The 15132-nt window shown below is 37.4% G+C and overlaps 1 protein-coding gene across 5 annotated transcripts; it reads left to right on the top strand.

Annotated features, from left to right (window-relative positions):
* Nucleotides 1-5720: 5720 nt before the first annotated feature.
* ttc29 (tetratricopeptide repeat domain 29) lies at nucleotides 5721-15120 on the top strand. 5 transcript variants are annotated; one of them, XM_044342048.1, is made up of 14 exons: nucleotides 5721-5832; nucleotides 6536-6565; nucleotides 7154-7248; nucleotides 7441-7518; nucleotides 7979-8038; nucleotides 9087-9250; nucleotides 9344-9520; nucleotides 10051-10263; nucleotides 10441-10526; nucleotides 11547-11638; nucleotides 11786-11909; nucleotides 12429-12518; nucleotides 12617-12731; nucleotides 15035-15120. In XM_044342048.1, the coding sequence occupies exons 1-14, from the start codon at nucleotides 5746-5748 to the stop codon at nucleotides 15067-15069; spliced, it is 1446 nt and encodes a 481-aa protein (XP_044197983.1). In that variant the 5' UTR covers nucleotides 5721-5745; the 3' UTR covers nucleotides 15070-15120. The 5 variants fall into 5 exon arrangements, with proteins under 5 accessions (XP_044197983.1, XP_044197980.1, XP_044197981.1 ...); XM_044342045.1 differs by lacking the exon at nucleotides 15035-15120 and having other exon boundaries at nucleotides 12617-14019; XM_044342047.1 differs by lacking the exon at nucleotides 15035-15120 and having other exon boundaries at nucleotides 5737-5802; nucleotides 12617-14019.
* Nucleotides 15121-15132: the final 12 nt, after the last annotated feature.

Here is a 15132-nt window from a genome sequence, read left to right as displayed (position 1 = left end):
CATTTTCTGACATTATATTGATCAAACAAGTGAATTGACAGATTAATCAATGATGAAAATAATCGTTAGTTGCATAAAACATGGTGCTTATAAGATGTAAGCCATTACATATGTCATTGAAAGACCCTGTTCCTGTATATGTATTATGTTGCTCATGTCAGCCTGATCTCTTTACCTGAAAATATCAATTCAAAAAAAGTTTGTAGGGTACAGAAAACATTCTGAAAACAATGGTTTAACATTTACAGGGGTTAAAATATATTCCTTTACAATATTATTAAACCTGCAATAACTAATGTTTTGGACACTTGGGGCCAGCTGTAAACACAACACTGACATGTGATTTCACTTTTGAAACAGGAAATTGTCACATTGTTTCTCTTACAAATGAAAAGTTGATTTTTCAACAATAAGATGTACCGTTGCTCAACTGACTACACACAGGAGTTCTGCTGCTGCAGTCTTACTTGGTCTGGTATGACCACCTTTTGTTGGCTAATGTTAGCTTATGTTAGCTAACCTTAAGTAGATTTTTCTATATAACAGACATTATTCAGTAGAATCTCTAGTTATGTTATTATTATAGTAGATCTTAGCATTTAGCAAGTTAAATAGGGTCACTTTAAATTAATTTGTTCAACTTGTTAGCCAACAGTTGCTTATTTCCACATCCAGCAGTTATGGAGCAACATTATCATTCATTTGGAGTCGTGTTTCTGTCCACCTGTCCACCTAGCTGGCTCTTTGGCTGCTAAATGCTCCACTATATTCACCAGCTAGTCTACACCTAACTGTGTCTGTTTGCTGTTTGGTGCTGAGCACGTAGTGTACAGTGGCTTTTTACAGCTTTTTTCTGAAAACAGCTGCCTGCTGTGGTCCAAAACGACACTATGAGAGCGCTGAGAGTGAATCAACACAGTAAAGTTGCAGCCAAACAGCTAAAACATGAGCTGAAAGATGCTAAAGCATTTTGAAGAGCTGAGGGGAACTGCAAAGTCATCACTGCAGTCACGTGACCATATATAAATATTGATTATAGCTGCATATCATATCATAAACATATCTCAATTTAGGCCTTTTATGAGCTTGGACAGTTTTGACAGTCAATGTACAATTTTTCACTTGTGTATGATTGAAACTGTGGCTTTGAAAACTAATTCGTCTCCAAGATGCTTTCTGTTTTTGTTTTCTGGGATGATCCTGGAGCTTTCTCACCACCGTCCATGATCTGCTGTGACGCAGCAGAGGTTTAAACATCTGTCAGTGACACGCAGCCTGTGTTATGTCTTCGTGGCAGCAACACATGCTGTGCATGTTGTGTTTACACATCTTTAACAAACGTGTGGTAGTCACAGCCACACCTACAGATGTTTATCTATCCATCCCCTCTTACATCTAAACATAAAATATGATAAACTATAATATTAAGTATAAAAATCTGTCTATCTATCTACTCTGTATCCATCCATCATCCATCCATCCTTCTGTGATGGAAAATGTTCATGCAAGAGCAAGAAACTGCTGTGAACTTTGACTTTCTCTCAGCCAACTGTTTTTTATTCATCTGACCTTTGACCCTGGGGAGTTGAGATTCACTCAATGTCACGGCTAAATTTGGTTTTTACAAAGAAGTCATTTTGTGTTAACTGAGTATCAGTGGAGACATGTGGACCGCCAGTGTGTCTGTGTGTTGTTTGTTTGTTGCAGTACCTGCAGAGATAAACAGTCGAAGGCTCTACGTGACTTGAACCATGCAGGCAGATAATGGGATCTCTCTGAAACACACACACACACACACACACACACACACACATGCACACTCAAATACACACAACATCCTGATGTGCACACAGCTTAGAGCTATTGAGCAACACAGTAGTAGACAGCCAAAATTGCATCTGAATGAAATGTTAAAGCAGCAAGAGGAAACAAGATAGAAAGAAGTAAAACAAATCTCAGCTGTTTGTGCCTCTTTGTGTTTTTCAGTTAAATGAAAAAGCTCAGGAACACTTGTTCACTCACTCACAAGTGGTGGAAAGTAACAAAGTACCTTTACTCAAGTACTGTACTTAAGAACAATTTTGAGGTACTTGTGCTTTACTTGAGTATTTCCATGTGATGCTACTTTATACTTTCTACTCCACTACATTTATTTAACAGCTTTAGTTACTTTTCAGATGAAGATTTGACACAATGGATAATATAACAAGCTTTTAAAATACAACACATTGTTAAAGATGAAACCAGTGGTTTCCAACATTTTTGGCGTTTGACGTCTTGCAAAAAGCAATATCTCACGACCCCTCAGAATTATCTCGTGACCCTTTGGAGGGGATCGACCCCTGGGTTGGGAACCACTGGACTAAACTTGCTAGCTATATATAAAGTAGGTCAAACTAGCTCCACCTCCAGCAGCTACAACAGTAACATGCTGCTCTAACACTGATGCTTCACTATTAATAATCTAATGATTATATAATATTGTATCAGTCAATACTTTAACTACATCAAGCTCATAATACTTGCACTTTTATTTAGGATTTTTCACACAGGACTTTTACTTGTAATGGAGCATTTTTACATTGATGTATTGTCAGTTTTACTTAAGTAAAGGATCTGAATACTTCTTTGACCTCCATCACTCACATCTCTTTACATATTTATAGATAAGTCTGGCAACAAATCAACAAATCTCATGTGCAGAGTTAAACCAACAATGGATTGATCTACTTACAAGTATTGCATGTGTATCCAAATTCTGATACATCTTATTCCTCTGTGTCGTAGACCTCTGTTGTTGTCCACAAACTATTAAAAAAACATCAATGAGCCACAGAGTGACGTGTTCTTTCACCACAAAGATGACGGTTATTGTAGTTTGTTTAGAAGTGGCTCCAAAGACTAATAAAAATCACATTTTCAGTCTCCGGAGAGTAGTTCTGTGTAATGTGGACACCATTGAGCATGTGGAAATGTGGTTCCGTTTACAGTGCTTTGTTAGCTTGTTGTGTTACATTTCACAATTTATCGTTGGTTTGGCTCTGAACATGACATTTGTTGACAATAATAAATTATTTATATTTAGAAAATCTTTAGATTTCACCAACTGCCAATATGCATTACTGCCCTCTGCAGTCAGCAGAAATGTGTATCCCATCACTCCCGTGCTCGTGGTGTCCATGTGCCTCATTGTGAGCGTGCTGCATTACATAAGATACAAACATGCTGATCAAAACATCGCACAGTACCTTTACAGTAATAAAACAGGGATTTTCATCATCACTAAGAAACACTTTTAATTAACTTAAAATTAGTGAGCTAAACTTTAAGGGGAAAAATTTATTTACTTTGTGCTTTTTTTAGAGAAAGGTTGTGGTTTTTCTTTTGATTTACAATACTTTCAGGTTGTTGTTTGTTTGTTTGTTTGTTGTTTCGGAAGCATCATCCACCATCTTGTGGCCATTAGAGGTACTGCAGCATGATACTTGAGCATTGGTTTTTTGCCACTCAGCAAATACAGCAGACACACACAGAATTTAATTCTTACTATTAAAGACAGGAATCATCAGGATAGTGCTGCTATTGATAACAACTCCCCCCTTTATTAATGTCAAATGGTTTAGTCCACCTGTGTATCTTTAATCCGGGAGCGCTCCATTGTCGAGCGTTTTGGGCACTCACAACCACCAAATGTGAAAACACAACTGAAAATAGTCTATTAATACACCACTAAAACACACTTTCACACTACATGCAGTCATTTTGTCTGCTGTTAATATAAAAATATTGATCAGTGCAACTCCAAGCAATTATGTATGAGTATAATTAAATAGAAATTTATTAGAGCAATAATAAAAATGTTGCTGTAGTTTTGTTGTAGATGTGTTGCAGTAGTAGCAGTAAAAATACTAGTTTTAGTTTGTAGCAGTAATAGAAGAAAATAATATAGTTAATTGCAGAGAAGAAAGGAATATACTGCACTTTAAGTGGACTTATTTGAAGCAGAAACACTACGTTTTGATGACCTCTTGCAATGTAACATGCAGTGAGTTTATCAGACCACCAACTGTTTGCAATTTAGTCTATGTTATTAGTCTCCACTATTATAAGTGTTGTAAAAACATGGTTTAATTCTCACTTCTCTCTTCAAAAACAGTGCTGGTTAATGGACAAATTACACTTGAAGCTAATTAGAATGAGAAGAACAAACAAGCCATATCTAAAGAGTCTAAATTTCACAGTAAATCAAACCCAGACACTCGGTGAACATGTAACACAGACAGACAGGAAACAGCCTCTGTGTCTCAGCTGCTGCTGATTTCCACCATGAACGTGAAACTTTATTAGAAATTCTGTGACTCTTTGAAGTAAAGAAACACATCCACAACCGCAGAACGAGCGCAGTCACACACTGACCGAGTTTCCATGCCAGCTGTGGTGAGATGGAAAAGTTTCACTCCAACAACTTCTGACATACTGCGAGTTTGTACAAAATATTGATTTGTTCTAACAACTCAACAATAAAACCTTTTTATTTCTCATGCAGATGCTTATGTGAGGGTGTTTTAATATACAACTTGGCCTTTACCATATTGTTGTTTTCAAATGTGTTTATTGCTGATTTGATCATTTTTATCCAATTATCAATCATTTTAGTTCAAGTTTTGTATGTTTTAATTTTGTCTTAATGTTTGTTTTTTGCAAGAGAAAGGATTTTTGTTATCATTGGTGACTTTGTTTCAGCTTATTTGGAAATATTTCATTATTTTGAAATGGAACCAGGCAGCAGTCAGTGTTTAAAGAAGGTGAAATGTGATACCTTAGTCAATTTTATTATTCTATGATATAAAAGCTTACATTTGTATATGTAAATTTAATGAGACAATTCTCAATTTCTCCTCCATGAATTATATAAGCCCTTATATAAACACATACAGCACCAGTTCTCCTGCATCTTGGAGAAGTTGCCGCAGTTCTCCTGTGGATTTAGGCATCTTAGCTACTTCTGTCTCTTCATATAATCCCAGACTAATTCCCTGATGTTGAGATCAGGGCTCTGTGGGGGCCAAACCATCTGTTGCAGGACTCCTTGTTCTATTTGTCATTGAAGAGAGTTTTTTATGACTCTGGCTAGATGTTTAGAGTCGTTGTCATGCTGCAGAATGAATATGTGACTGATCAGACACCTCTCTGATGCTGTTGCATAATGACATAATAGATAGATAGATAGATAGATAGATAGATAGATAGATAGAGTTGTGTTACAGCAGCTATCACCTAAATGACAAGAAATGCAAAAAACACATGTAACTTACAAAAACACACACAATGAGGTGTGTGTGTGTGTGTGTGTGTGTGTGTGTGTGTGTGTGTGTGTGTGTGTGTGTGTGTGGTGGGTGGGTGGGTGTGAATTACCAAAATATATATATACAAAAGTACAATACTAAATAAAAAGAAGTAGAATAAAAGAAGTAGAATAAAAATAGAATAGAAATAGATTTTTAAACTTTAAGGCAAGATATTGCCAATAACGTGCAAAATAAATGTAAAATGTACTGTATTTATATTTTTTTAACTTAAAAAGTAATTTGATTATAATTTGATATGTGAAAATAATATTTAATGTCATCACATTGTCATTGTTTATTCAATATATCGACGTTAATAAAGTTCAGGTGGTTAAAAATAGTGACACCTTTGGCTTTCCATACAGCGTTCAGCCGTTCAGCCGTTGTTAGTGTCGGAATGCGGCCTGGTCTTTGTTGCCATGGCGACGGCGTAACTCGGCTGCTAGCAGCGATGGTAAGAAACATGGAAAACAAATCATCTCCGGTACGTCAATATTTCTGTTGTTGTGAGTGTGTTTTACTGTTTGTACAGAAAGTAACTTGTGTCATAAGAAAAACTCAGTCTGTTAAATACAAGTTTTCTTAAAATATAACGTTAGTAAACTGAATTTGAAACGGTGACGTCTTATAACGTTTAGCCAGTTAATTAACGCTACAACTACTTTACTCAGGCAACCTTTTCCCCAACTGACTCATTTTAGGTTTATTAGCCTTTTTCCAACTGAGAGAAAGGTTGTGTAACAAATACAGAAATAACCTGTTCAGTGATGGGTGTTATTATCCCTAATTTGATCTATAAAGGTCCATTTCTAGCTTTTCCCGGAGCTCTCAGCCATATTCTGAGGTCTTCATTGAGCTCAGTATCTGCTGTGACAATCCAGAGCACTTTAAAGACTTCTTATCCGTGTTATTTTAAAAGTTAAGCATGAAAATTCATTTCTGAACTTGGAAATAAGTTTGACAAAACAATCCTAACTTTCCAGTGCTTTCAACAGTATTTCACGGTCTTCATCAGTGAATGGAGTTTGCTCTGATAGTTGATAATCAGATGGTTTCACGGTTTTTGCAGCCAGCTACTTAAAACTATAAGAGAACAATAGTTGCTCTTGTACATCAGCATTAACTCTTTATGTGCTGTTTATTACTGTCACATTCACTTCAATGTTTTATTTTATTTCATTTAACAGAAAACACGGATCACATTACCGGAGCAGAAGGTTTGTTAACAGGATACAGCGATGAAACATGTTGTATTAAAATAATAAAGTATATCAGTAACCTGCACATTTAGCAGTGTAACAGTAAGGCTGTTTTTTTAAAGTTATGCTAAAGCTAATGAGATCATGGGAAATGAACTTGAAAAAGGAGATTATTATTTAAATTGAAAAACAAAAATTCAACAAGACTAGGGCTGCAACAAACAATTATTTTCAACAATTACGATTAGTTTTTTAGTCTGTAAAATGTTGAAAATGGTGTAAAACTACTGAATACTCAAAGCCTGAGATCCAAACTAAAGTGTCTTGTTTTGTCCGGACCAACATGAAGATATTTCATTTTTCTATCAAAGGAGACTAAAGAAACTGGTAAATACTCACATTTGAGAAGCTGGAATCAGAAAATTTAAAAATTTTTTCTGAAAAAAATGACTAAAAACAATGAGTCAGTTATCACAGTTAGCAATTAATTTTCCATTTATTGACTAATCGATGAATCGACTAACCGTTGCTACTCTAAACAAGACTCCAGATGATGTTTGTTTGGTGTTTATTTGTCTGCTGGGTGTCGTCCTTTCTCTCCTCCAGGTTGACCCACAGGTGAAGATGAATACAGGCGGTAACACCAGGCCGTTTCTACCGGAAATTAACAGCAACAAACAGAGGAGAGATGCTCAGCGCAGGTAGAGTTCAGCTGCAAACACAGACAGATGAATGATGTCACAGGTGTATGTTTTAATTCAGTAAGCGGTAACTACAGTAGATGTAAAGTCTCACACGATTAAAACACTGGAAATTGATGTTTATTCTACTGATGAGTTGCATAAATTCATAATATTTAAAAATGAAACGTGTGTGTCTTTTTTTGGCGGCAGGATGAAGGTGGGGTCTCTTCAAACTGCATCTGTGTTGGATAAATCAGCTCAGATCCTCTCCAGGGAAGAAATTGCACAGTGAGTTCGGTCTCCATGGTAACCAGGTGCACTAGAAAGTTTATCTTTATATTAAAGTTGACTTTTTTTCCATCCGTCAGTGGCTCCGTCACATTTACATTCTTCCTTTCACACCACCAAAAAAAATAAAATCAAGAGATGTTAGTCTGCGTGTTGGTTTTTTAATAAGTGTACTTTAATATGAAATGTATGAAACTGGACACACGGTAACTACTGACTGAACAGGAAGTCTTACTGCAGCTGTGAGATTACTGATGTTCATTAAACAGAAACGTTAGAGCGCCCCCCCTCTGCTACACCAAGTAATAACCTGCTGAGATCATGACTCTCAGCAGACTTATCATATTTAAATTTCACTGTCACGTTTTAATAATCTGCGGTGATGTTTCCACATTAAACATCTGCTCAATAACATCTGCTGTTTTTCCTTCTCTGACGTCTCTCATGTCTCTCTGTCCAGGTGCAGAAACAGTCTAAAGCAGAACATCTGTGTGGAGACGCTTCAAGAAGGTTATCACAGGTATCTCATAACTGTTTGTTGTTGTTTTGTCTCATTTATTCATTATGAAGTGGCTCGTTTTATTATGCTAAATTAGAGGATAAGTCTGGTGACATTTTATATTTTTCTTATTGTCAACAATGAATCTATTCCACAATGAGGTATTATCTGTGTATCCAAAGCCTGTTAGAGCTCCATCATACAAAAAGTACTTAAAAACACATCAATGAGCCACATAACTTTTCTTGACCAATAATGTTTTATCCATCTTCCATCATCGTCGTGTTCGGCCACAGTGCAGGTTAGTCTCTGTAACATCTGCTCTTCTCACCGTGACGACACATCTGGATTTTGTTCATCAAGAAATAGTTCCAGCATTTAACTCCCCCTAAAAACACAGATTGTCATTTTCACATTTTTGTTTGTGCACAAATTAAACAAACACAATACAACATGTTAATATAGTGACTTTTAGAAGCGACAGAGCAACGCTAGCAGTTTCCCCCTGCTTCCAGTCTTTATGCTAAACTAAGCTAACCACGTCCAGCCGTGTGAGAGTTAAAATAATCATTTTATTGAAGTCTCATGTGAGCAGACAATCTCTCTCTCTGTCATATTCTGTACACACACAACTATTCATTCTGCTGCAAAGTTCACTATGAAAGGTGGTGACATGAAACTGCAGCTTAAAGCAAGTTTATTTGTAGCACCTTTCAACAACAAGACAATTCAAATTGTTTATATGAAACATAAAAGGCATCCAGAAACATTTAAATAAAATTTAAAAAGAGTTAAATAAAGTAGAAAATAAGAAATAAGCTAAAATAGAATAAGACATAAGATAAAACAGGAGGATGGTTACAGTGCAGAGCAAGATATGAATAAATACTCCTTCATTATATTTAACAGAAGGTGTTGGCAAGTAAAAAAGTCTTCAGCCTTGATTTAAAATAACAGAGAGTTGGAGCAGATCTCGTGTTTTCTGGGAGTTTATTCAGATATTTGGTGCATTAAGACTGAACTCTGCTTCTCTGTGTTTAGTTTTGACTACTCAGTTTCTCTCTCACAGGTCGTTCTCCGAGTTGTTCTCTCTGCTGCGCCGTGATCAGGATCAGAGGGCGACGGCTGAACCAGGTACAGATGTTTTGTTTCAGAGTCCTCTGGAGGAACAACGAGACAAACTGGAGACCATGAAGCTGCACCTGAGCCTGGCGGAGAAGGCTGAAAGGACTGGTACGAACTCACACGGATCAATTTCATTTCTTTCAATATAAAATAAATAAATACAGGTCGTTTCTGCTAACATGAAGATGTCTGTGTGTGCAGGTTCCTGGTCGATGGTGCACGAGCAGCGTCTGTTTTTGGGTCGATATTTCTCGGCTCCGGAGGATCTTTGGCTCAGTAAACATTTCTACCTCAGCTGCACTGAGAGGCAGCAAGGAAGCCGCTCCAGACCGGCCACCGAGGCCCGGGCCTGCCTGGCCGAGCTCTACCTTCACCAAGGTGGCTGCAAATAGTGATGGCTCTCATTATCGATGGTCAAATATGTCGAGCATGGTTTCCCAGAGGCCAAGATGACGTCTTCAAATGTCTTGTTTTGACCAAAGATTTTCAGTTTACTGTCATAAAGGACGAAAGAAACCAGAAAATATTCACATTTAAGAAGCTGGAATCAGAGAATTTGGACCTTTTCTTCTTAAAAAATGACTCCAAGCATTTGAGCGATTATCAAAATAATTGGTGATTAATTTAATAGTCGGCATCTAATCGATTAATCCACTAATAGCTGCAGCTGTAACACTCACATACACATATATATATAGATGGGTATCAAAGAAAAGTGTCTCACTGAGGTGTTTTTCCACCAGAAGTCTCCAGCACAACTTCAAAGCGGAGAGTTTCCAAATCTCTGAACTCTACTGGAGGGATGACCTGCGTTCTTCCAAAAGTTATTCCCTCGTTGAGCGCCATCTAACAAAATTTCTCATAGATGTCCAGTTGAGGTTGAGATCTGTTTCCTCTCCGTCCTGCAGGTGAGCTGGAGGAGGCGAGGCAGCAGGCGGAGCTGTGCATCAAGCTGGCGGAGGACGGCGGCTGGCTGGACTCGTACGGTCATCCCCTGAGGCTCCGGGCTCGCCAGGCGCTGTGGAGGATCTTCAACCGTATGGCCGACGCTCCGCTGGCCGACGCGGACTACAGCGAGGCCCTGACGCTGCTCCACAAGGGCTACAGAATGGCCACTGAGTGTAGGTGGTGTTTGAGTTCAGAGATTTATAACATGTATCATAACACGTGAATACAGGTCAGAGACGGCAACCAGCGAGGAAAAAACTCTCCAAAAAGAGACAAAAAGACTGAATATAATCTAAACTCAGCTGTTTATGTGTCTGGTTGAAGATGTATTTACAGTACTGATGTTTCAGCTGAAGACAAACAGATCGAAGGGGAAGCTGCTTATCGACTGGGACTGACCTATCAGAGAGCAGGAGACCACGACAAAGCCAAACAGGTACCTGAGTGTGTGTGTGTGTGTGTGTGTGTGTGTGTGTGTGTGTGTGTCTGTGTGAGTTTCTTTTGTTTGTTTTCATTTGAAAAGACCAAAACCAACCATGTGTTAATCCGTCTCTGAATGCTTTCCCTGACTGGCTCTCAGCTCAGCGTTTGTTCCTGCTGAGGCCCCGTGTTTTTTAAAAAGAGGGTCATAAATGTGTAGTTTCATTTTTAAAAAGGGTTAAATATTATTTCCTAAAACAGCTGGACACAGGAAACAGGAAAACACTAAATTGGGGACTATTTTCAGTGGCGGATGAATTGGTGAATTGATGATTTGGTGTTTTAGGCCCTGTTTACACCTGGTATTGACATCCGATCACAAATGGACAACTCTAAATACAGGTGTAAACGCGCCTGAGACGCATCGAGGACGGATTGAGATCCGATCACTCAGACCACATTTGGAGGTGGCCTACTCAACTGACGTCCTCTATTTTCTATTTTGTCTCTGAATGGATAGATGCGGCTGCGGGGAGATCGCTGCATATAATTCTCTCTCTCTCACACACACCTGGTTCTCTCGCCGGTTAATAACGAACAAATTTGGTCTTTGCGAACGGATTATCTCCATGTTTATCTGCATACTGAGCAGGGAAGTGAGATCTGATCACAAGTGGTCACTCAGGATGCGTGTTAACGCCAGGTGCAAACAGACGCACTTAAAGCTGTCCACTTGTGATCGGATGTTAATATCAGGAGTAAACAGGGTATTTAGAGCAGCAGGACGTATGTGTGTGTGGGCTCGAGTCAAAATAAACTACAATAATGAAGGACGGTGTTGCTCACTGATGTGTTTTCAATAGTTTGTGGAGCTCGACAGCACAGAGGAATAAAATATATCAGACTTTAGATATTTAGACTTTAGACATAATAAATCTAAGAAGATAAATTCATTGTTGGTTTTGGTCTTTTCATGAGATTTGTTGACACCAGATTTATCCTTTAAGATGATGTGATTGTGTGTTTGTGTGTCCAGTTCTTCAACACTTACATGCAGATTTGCGGCACACTTGAGGATCCAGACGGACTGGGAAAGGCCTACAAGGCTATGGCCAAGTCTACACAGAGGTTCACACACACACACACACACACACACACACACACACACACACACACACACACACACAGTTATCATTTAGTCCTTTTTACACACATTCAACATCCATGAATCTATCAGTAGCTGCTCAGTACAGATGTTTATTTTGTGTGTTTCAGTGAAGGAAACATAGACGAGACGGTCCGGTGTCTGGAACAGTTGGCCGCCATCTCCCTTAGCAACGGACTACAACGCAGCCTGGCAGATGCCCAACTGTGTCTGGGCAAAATCTACTTCACCAGTGTATGACACACACACACACACACACACACACACACACACACACACACACACATTAGATAAGCAACAGTTATTTGATTCATGATAAGTCAAGTTATAATTCATCAAATGAGTTGATTAGTCGATTGAAAGAAAATTAATCGGCAACTATTTTGATGATTAATTAATGATTTTAGTCATTTTCAAGCAAAGTTCTTTTGTTTCAGTTTCCCAAATGTGATAATTTGCAGTTTTTCTTTGTCTTATAAAACAATAAATTGAATATTATATAAACAGATTACTGTGTCCTTGTAGCAGTAATCACCTCTTTTACAAAATTACCTTTAAAACACACAGTTGAAGTTATTATTAGCTTCTAAAGCACTTAATTTACCAAATATGAACATTTTCATTTATTTGTTTTAATTGATTTGTTGAGAGATGAACTTCAGGTGACGTCCTGTTTTCTCAGAATGGAAAAACATTCACATTAAATCACCTAAATAGATAAATAGTTGTTGTTTTCCCTCCGTGTCTCCGTAGCGTCAGTATGAGAGAGCCAGTCAGTACTTCCTGCAGAGTTATGAAGTCGCCTGTAACCTTGGAGACATGGCTCTGCTGCAGGAAGTTCAGGTACTCTTCATCTTTTTACATGTCGTCATCATCGTCACCAACAACAAACTTCTCTGTGTTTCCTCACACGTGTTGACAGCTGTTCTTCTGTCCGTCAGGTTTGGGTCGGCAGCGCTTGCGCTCACTCCTTCATCAGGAAGTACAGCGCTGACGTTGTGTCGGAGACGCCCGCCGCCCTGCGACGACTGCTGGTCTGGAAGGAGACCAGAGGAGGTCAGGAGCTCAGTACAGACTCCACAGATAACACTGCTGCTGCCTGCTGCTCCACATCAGATAAAGATTCTGTTCTATAAAAGTGATCGATCGGTGAACGAAATGTAGAAAAACACTGAAGCCAAGAAACGTTTTTCACGCAAACATAAAAAGTAAATAAAATCCAGACGATGCCTTCATAGCTGTTTGATATATTATACTATTATATATTATAAATGTATGTTATATAATCAGATTTCCTTGTAAACAGTCAAATAAGTGATTGAAACCTGTGAGACGAGCCAATCAGAGCACAGATAATAACAGCCGTGATGTTGAACTTGAACTCTGAGTGAGAGAAAAATGAGAAGCTGCAACACCAAACAGAAACATTTTACTAGTTAGGAGGGAAAGTTTTGGATTGATTATATAAATATCAGAACTTGATTTTAATGATACAATAAAATTTACTTACATGGAATCTGTCGGGGAACAACTTCCTGTTGTACAGTAGTAAACACTAGTATAAACGACTGAACGTCTACTCAAATTTTATCACTTTTTTTGTAATAGCAACACTTTTAATGATTTATTTCGCTGTACTGCTGTGTACAGAAATGTGACCAAATGAATTAAAATATAGAAAAATAGGATTTAACAGGAGAATACGTCATCAGTGCAGGACGTGGTGGTTGTCTTGGTGACAGCGCGCCAACGACAAATGACTTTGTCCTGCCGATCTCAACAGTTGGAATAGTCCGAACATATAAATTAGTTATTGAAACATTTTTGCATGCGGGGCCATTGAGTGGAGGGTGAAGAGCTCTACTGCAGATTATTGTTTTATATTCAGATGACAGATTTGCAGTAAATTAGCTTAAAATGATTAAATCTAAGAATTCAGAGTTTTAATCATAATCACTCAAACACATGTTGAAGCTGGTGGATTTACTCTGAAACTGAAACGTCAAACATTCGTTATAACGACATCAAAAAATGATTTTATTACACTTAATAAAACTATGATACCAACTTTGTGTTCATTGTTATACAGAATAAAAATGTTTAAAATAAATATAATTTATCATCTTGTTGTTTGTTTGTAAAAACTGCTGTATGTTGGTTTTATACTGATTTAGATATAAATGAATCAGTGAATTTTTAGGAGACTTGTGTCATTATAAAAGAGTTTATATTTGAATTGTAACTTATAATATTATAATAATAATAATCATCATCTGATTTTGACCATTGAATTATGTTGGGAAACTAAACTACACTGGTGAAATTTTTATAATTAAAAATAAATTCATTTAATGTTTATTTTAATTTTTTTAACGTATTTTAATTTGAAGTTTTGGATTTGAACATTCCTGGTTAATATTTTGTACTTTTCATTTAATTGTCCTCAATTTAAAATTTAAACCTGTAGCAGCTCTTCTCATTAAAAATGTATTTTACACAATTTTTATTGTAAATTTTTCTTTTTTTTAAATATTATTTAGGATTACTTCATTTTGTGTATATTTTTGACTGTTATGCACCACAACACTAAAGCAAATTCCTTGTTTGTGCAAATCTACTTGGTAATAAAACCAAGAGCACCAATCTGCAGACAGAATGGCGGACATGGAGGCAGACATCTTGGAAGTTTAAACAACGTTTCAAGTGATAACTCAAACCATGATCTTTCCCAAACACTAACCACTAAACCTAACCAGACCTTAACCACAGCGTTGTTATACCATAAAACATCATTATTTCTTAACAGTGATTTGTAACGGTTTGGGAGAGCAGGGTCGTTCTGCAGTGCGTCACTATGGCTGCTAGATGGCGTGAACGTAACTATAGGTCGTATTTTGATGGTTGAATTTTAGAGCTATACTGTCATGTAAATATTAGTTATGTTGATTATTTATTTTATAATTTATTTCTTTATTCTTTAGGTTGAAATTCACTAAAATTAGGTATATTTTTCATATTATTTCTTTCTTCCTTTTTTTTATTTTATATTTTATTTCCTTATTCATTTAGGTTGAAGTTCAGTAAAATTATAGATATATTTTTCGTGATTATTTCTTTTAATATACAAATATAATAAATACATATATTATTTCTTCTTAAATCATACACCAACTTTTGAAATACATGACCTGTGTTTGCTGTAATTCTATGTTTATTCTTTATGTTTATTCATGTTTCTCTCATTTGAAACACGGTAATTGAAAAAAAGCCGCTGCGCATCTCCTTCAGTCTTTACGGCCTCGTCGTGGCCCATGTGTCCGGAAAAGTCTCCGGTCGTTGAGCTTCTTGTTTTCTGACAGAAAAGCCCTCCGGAGAAGAAGCTGCGGAGTTGTGAAACTTGGGTCCGGCTGGTGAGACGGGGCCGGCGGGGTGATCCGGTGGATCCCGGGGCTGAAAC

The sequence above is a fragment of the Thunnus albacares genome, chromosome 22 (genome assembly GCF_914725855.1).
Source record: "Thunnus albacares chromosome 22, fThuAlb1.1, whole genome shotgun sequence".
Taxonomy (NCBI): Eukaryota; Metazoa; Chordata; class Actinopteri; order Scombriformes; family Scombridae; genus Thunnus; species Thunnus albacares.
Note: the sequence above shows the minus strand (reverse complement) of the source record. Positions and strands in the feature narration are given on the sequence as shown.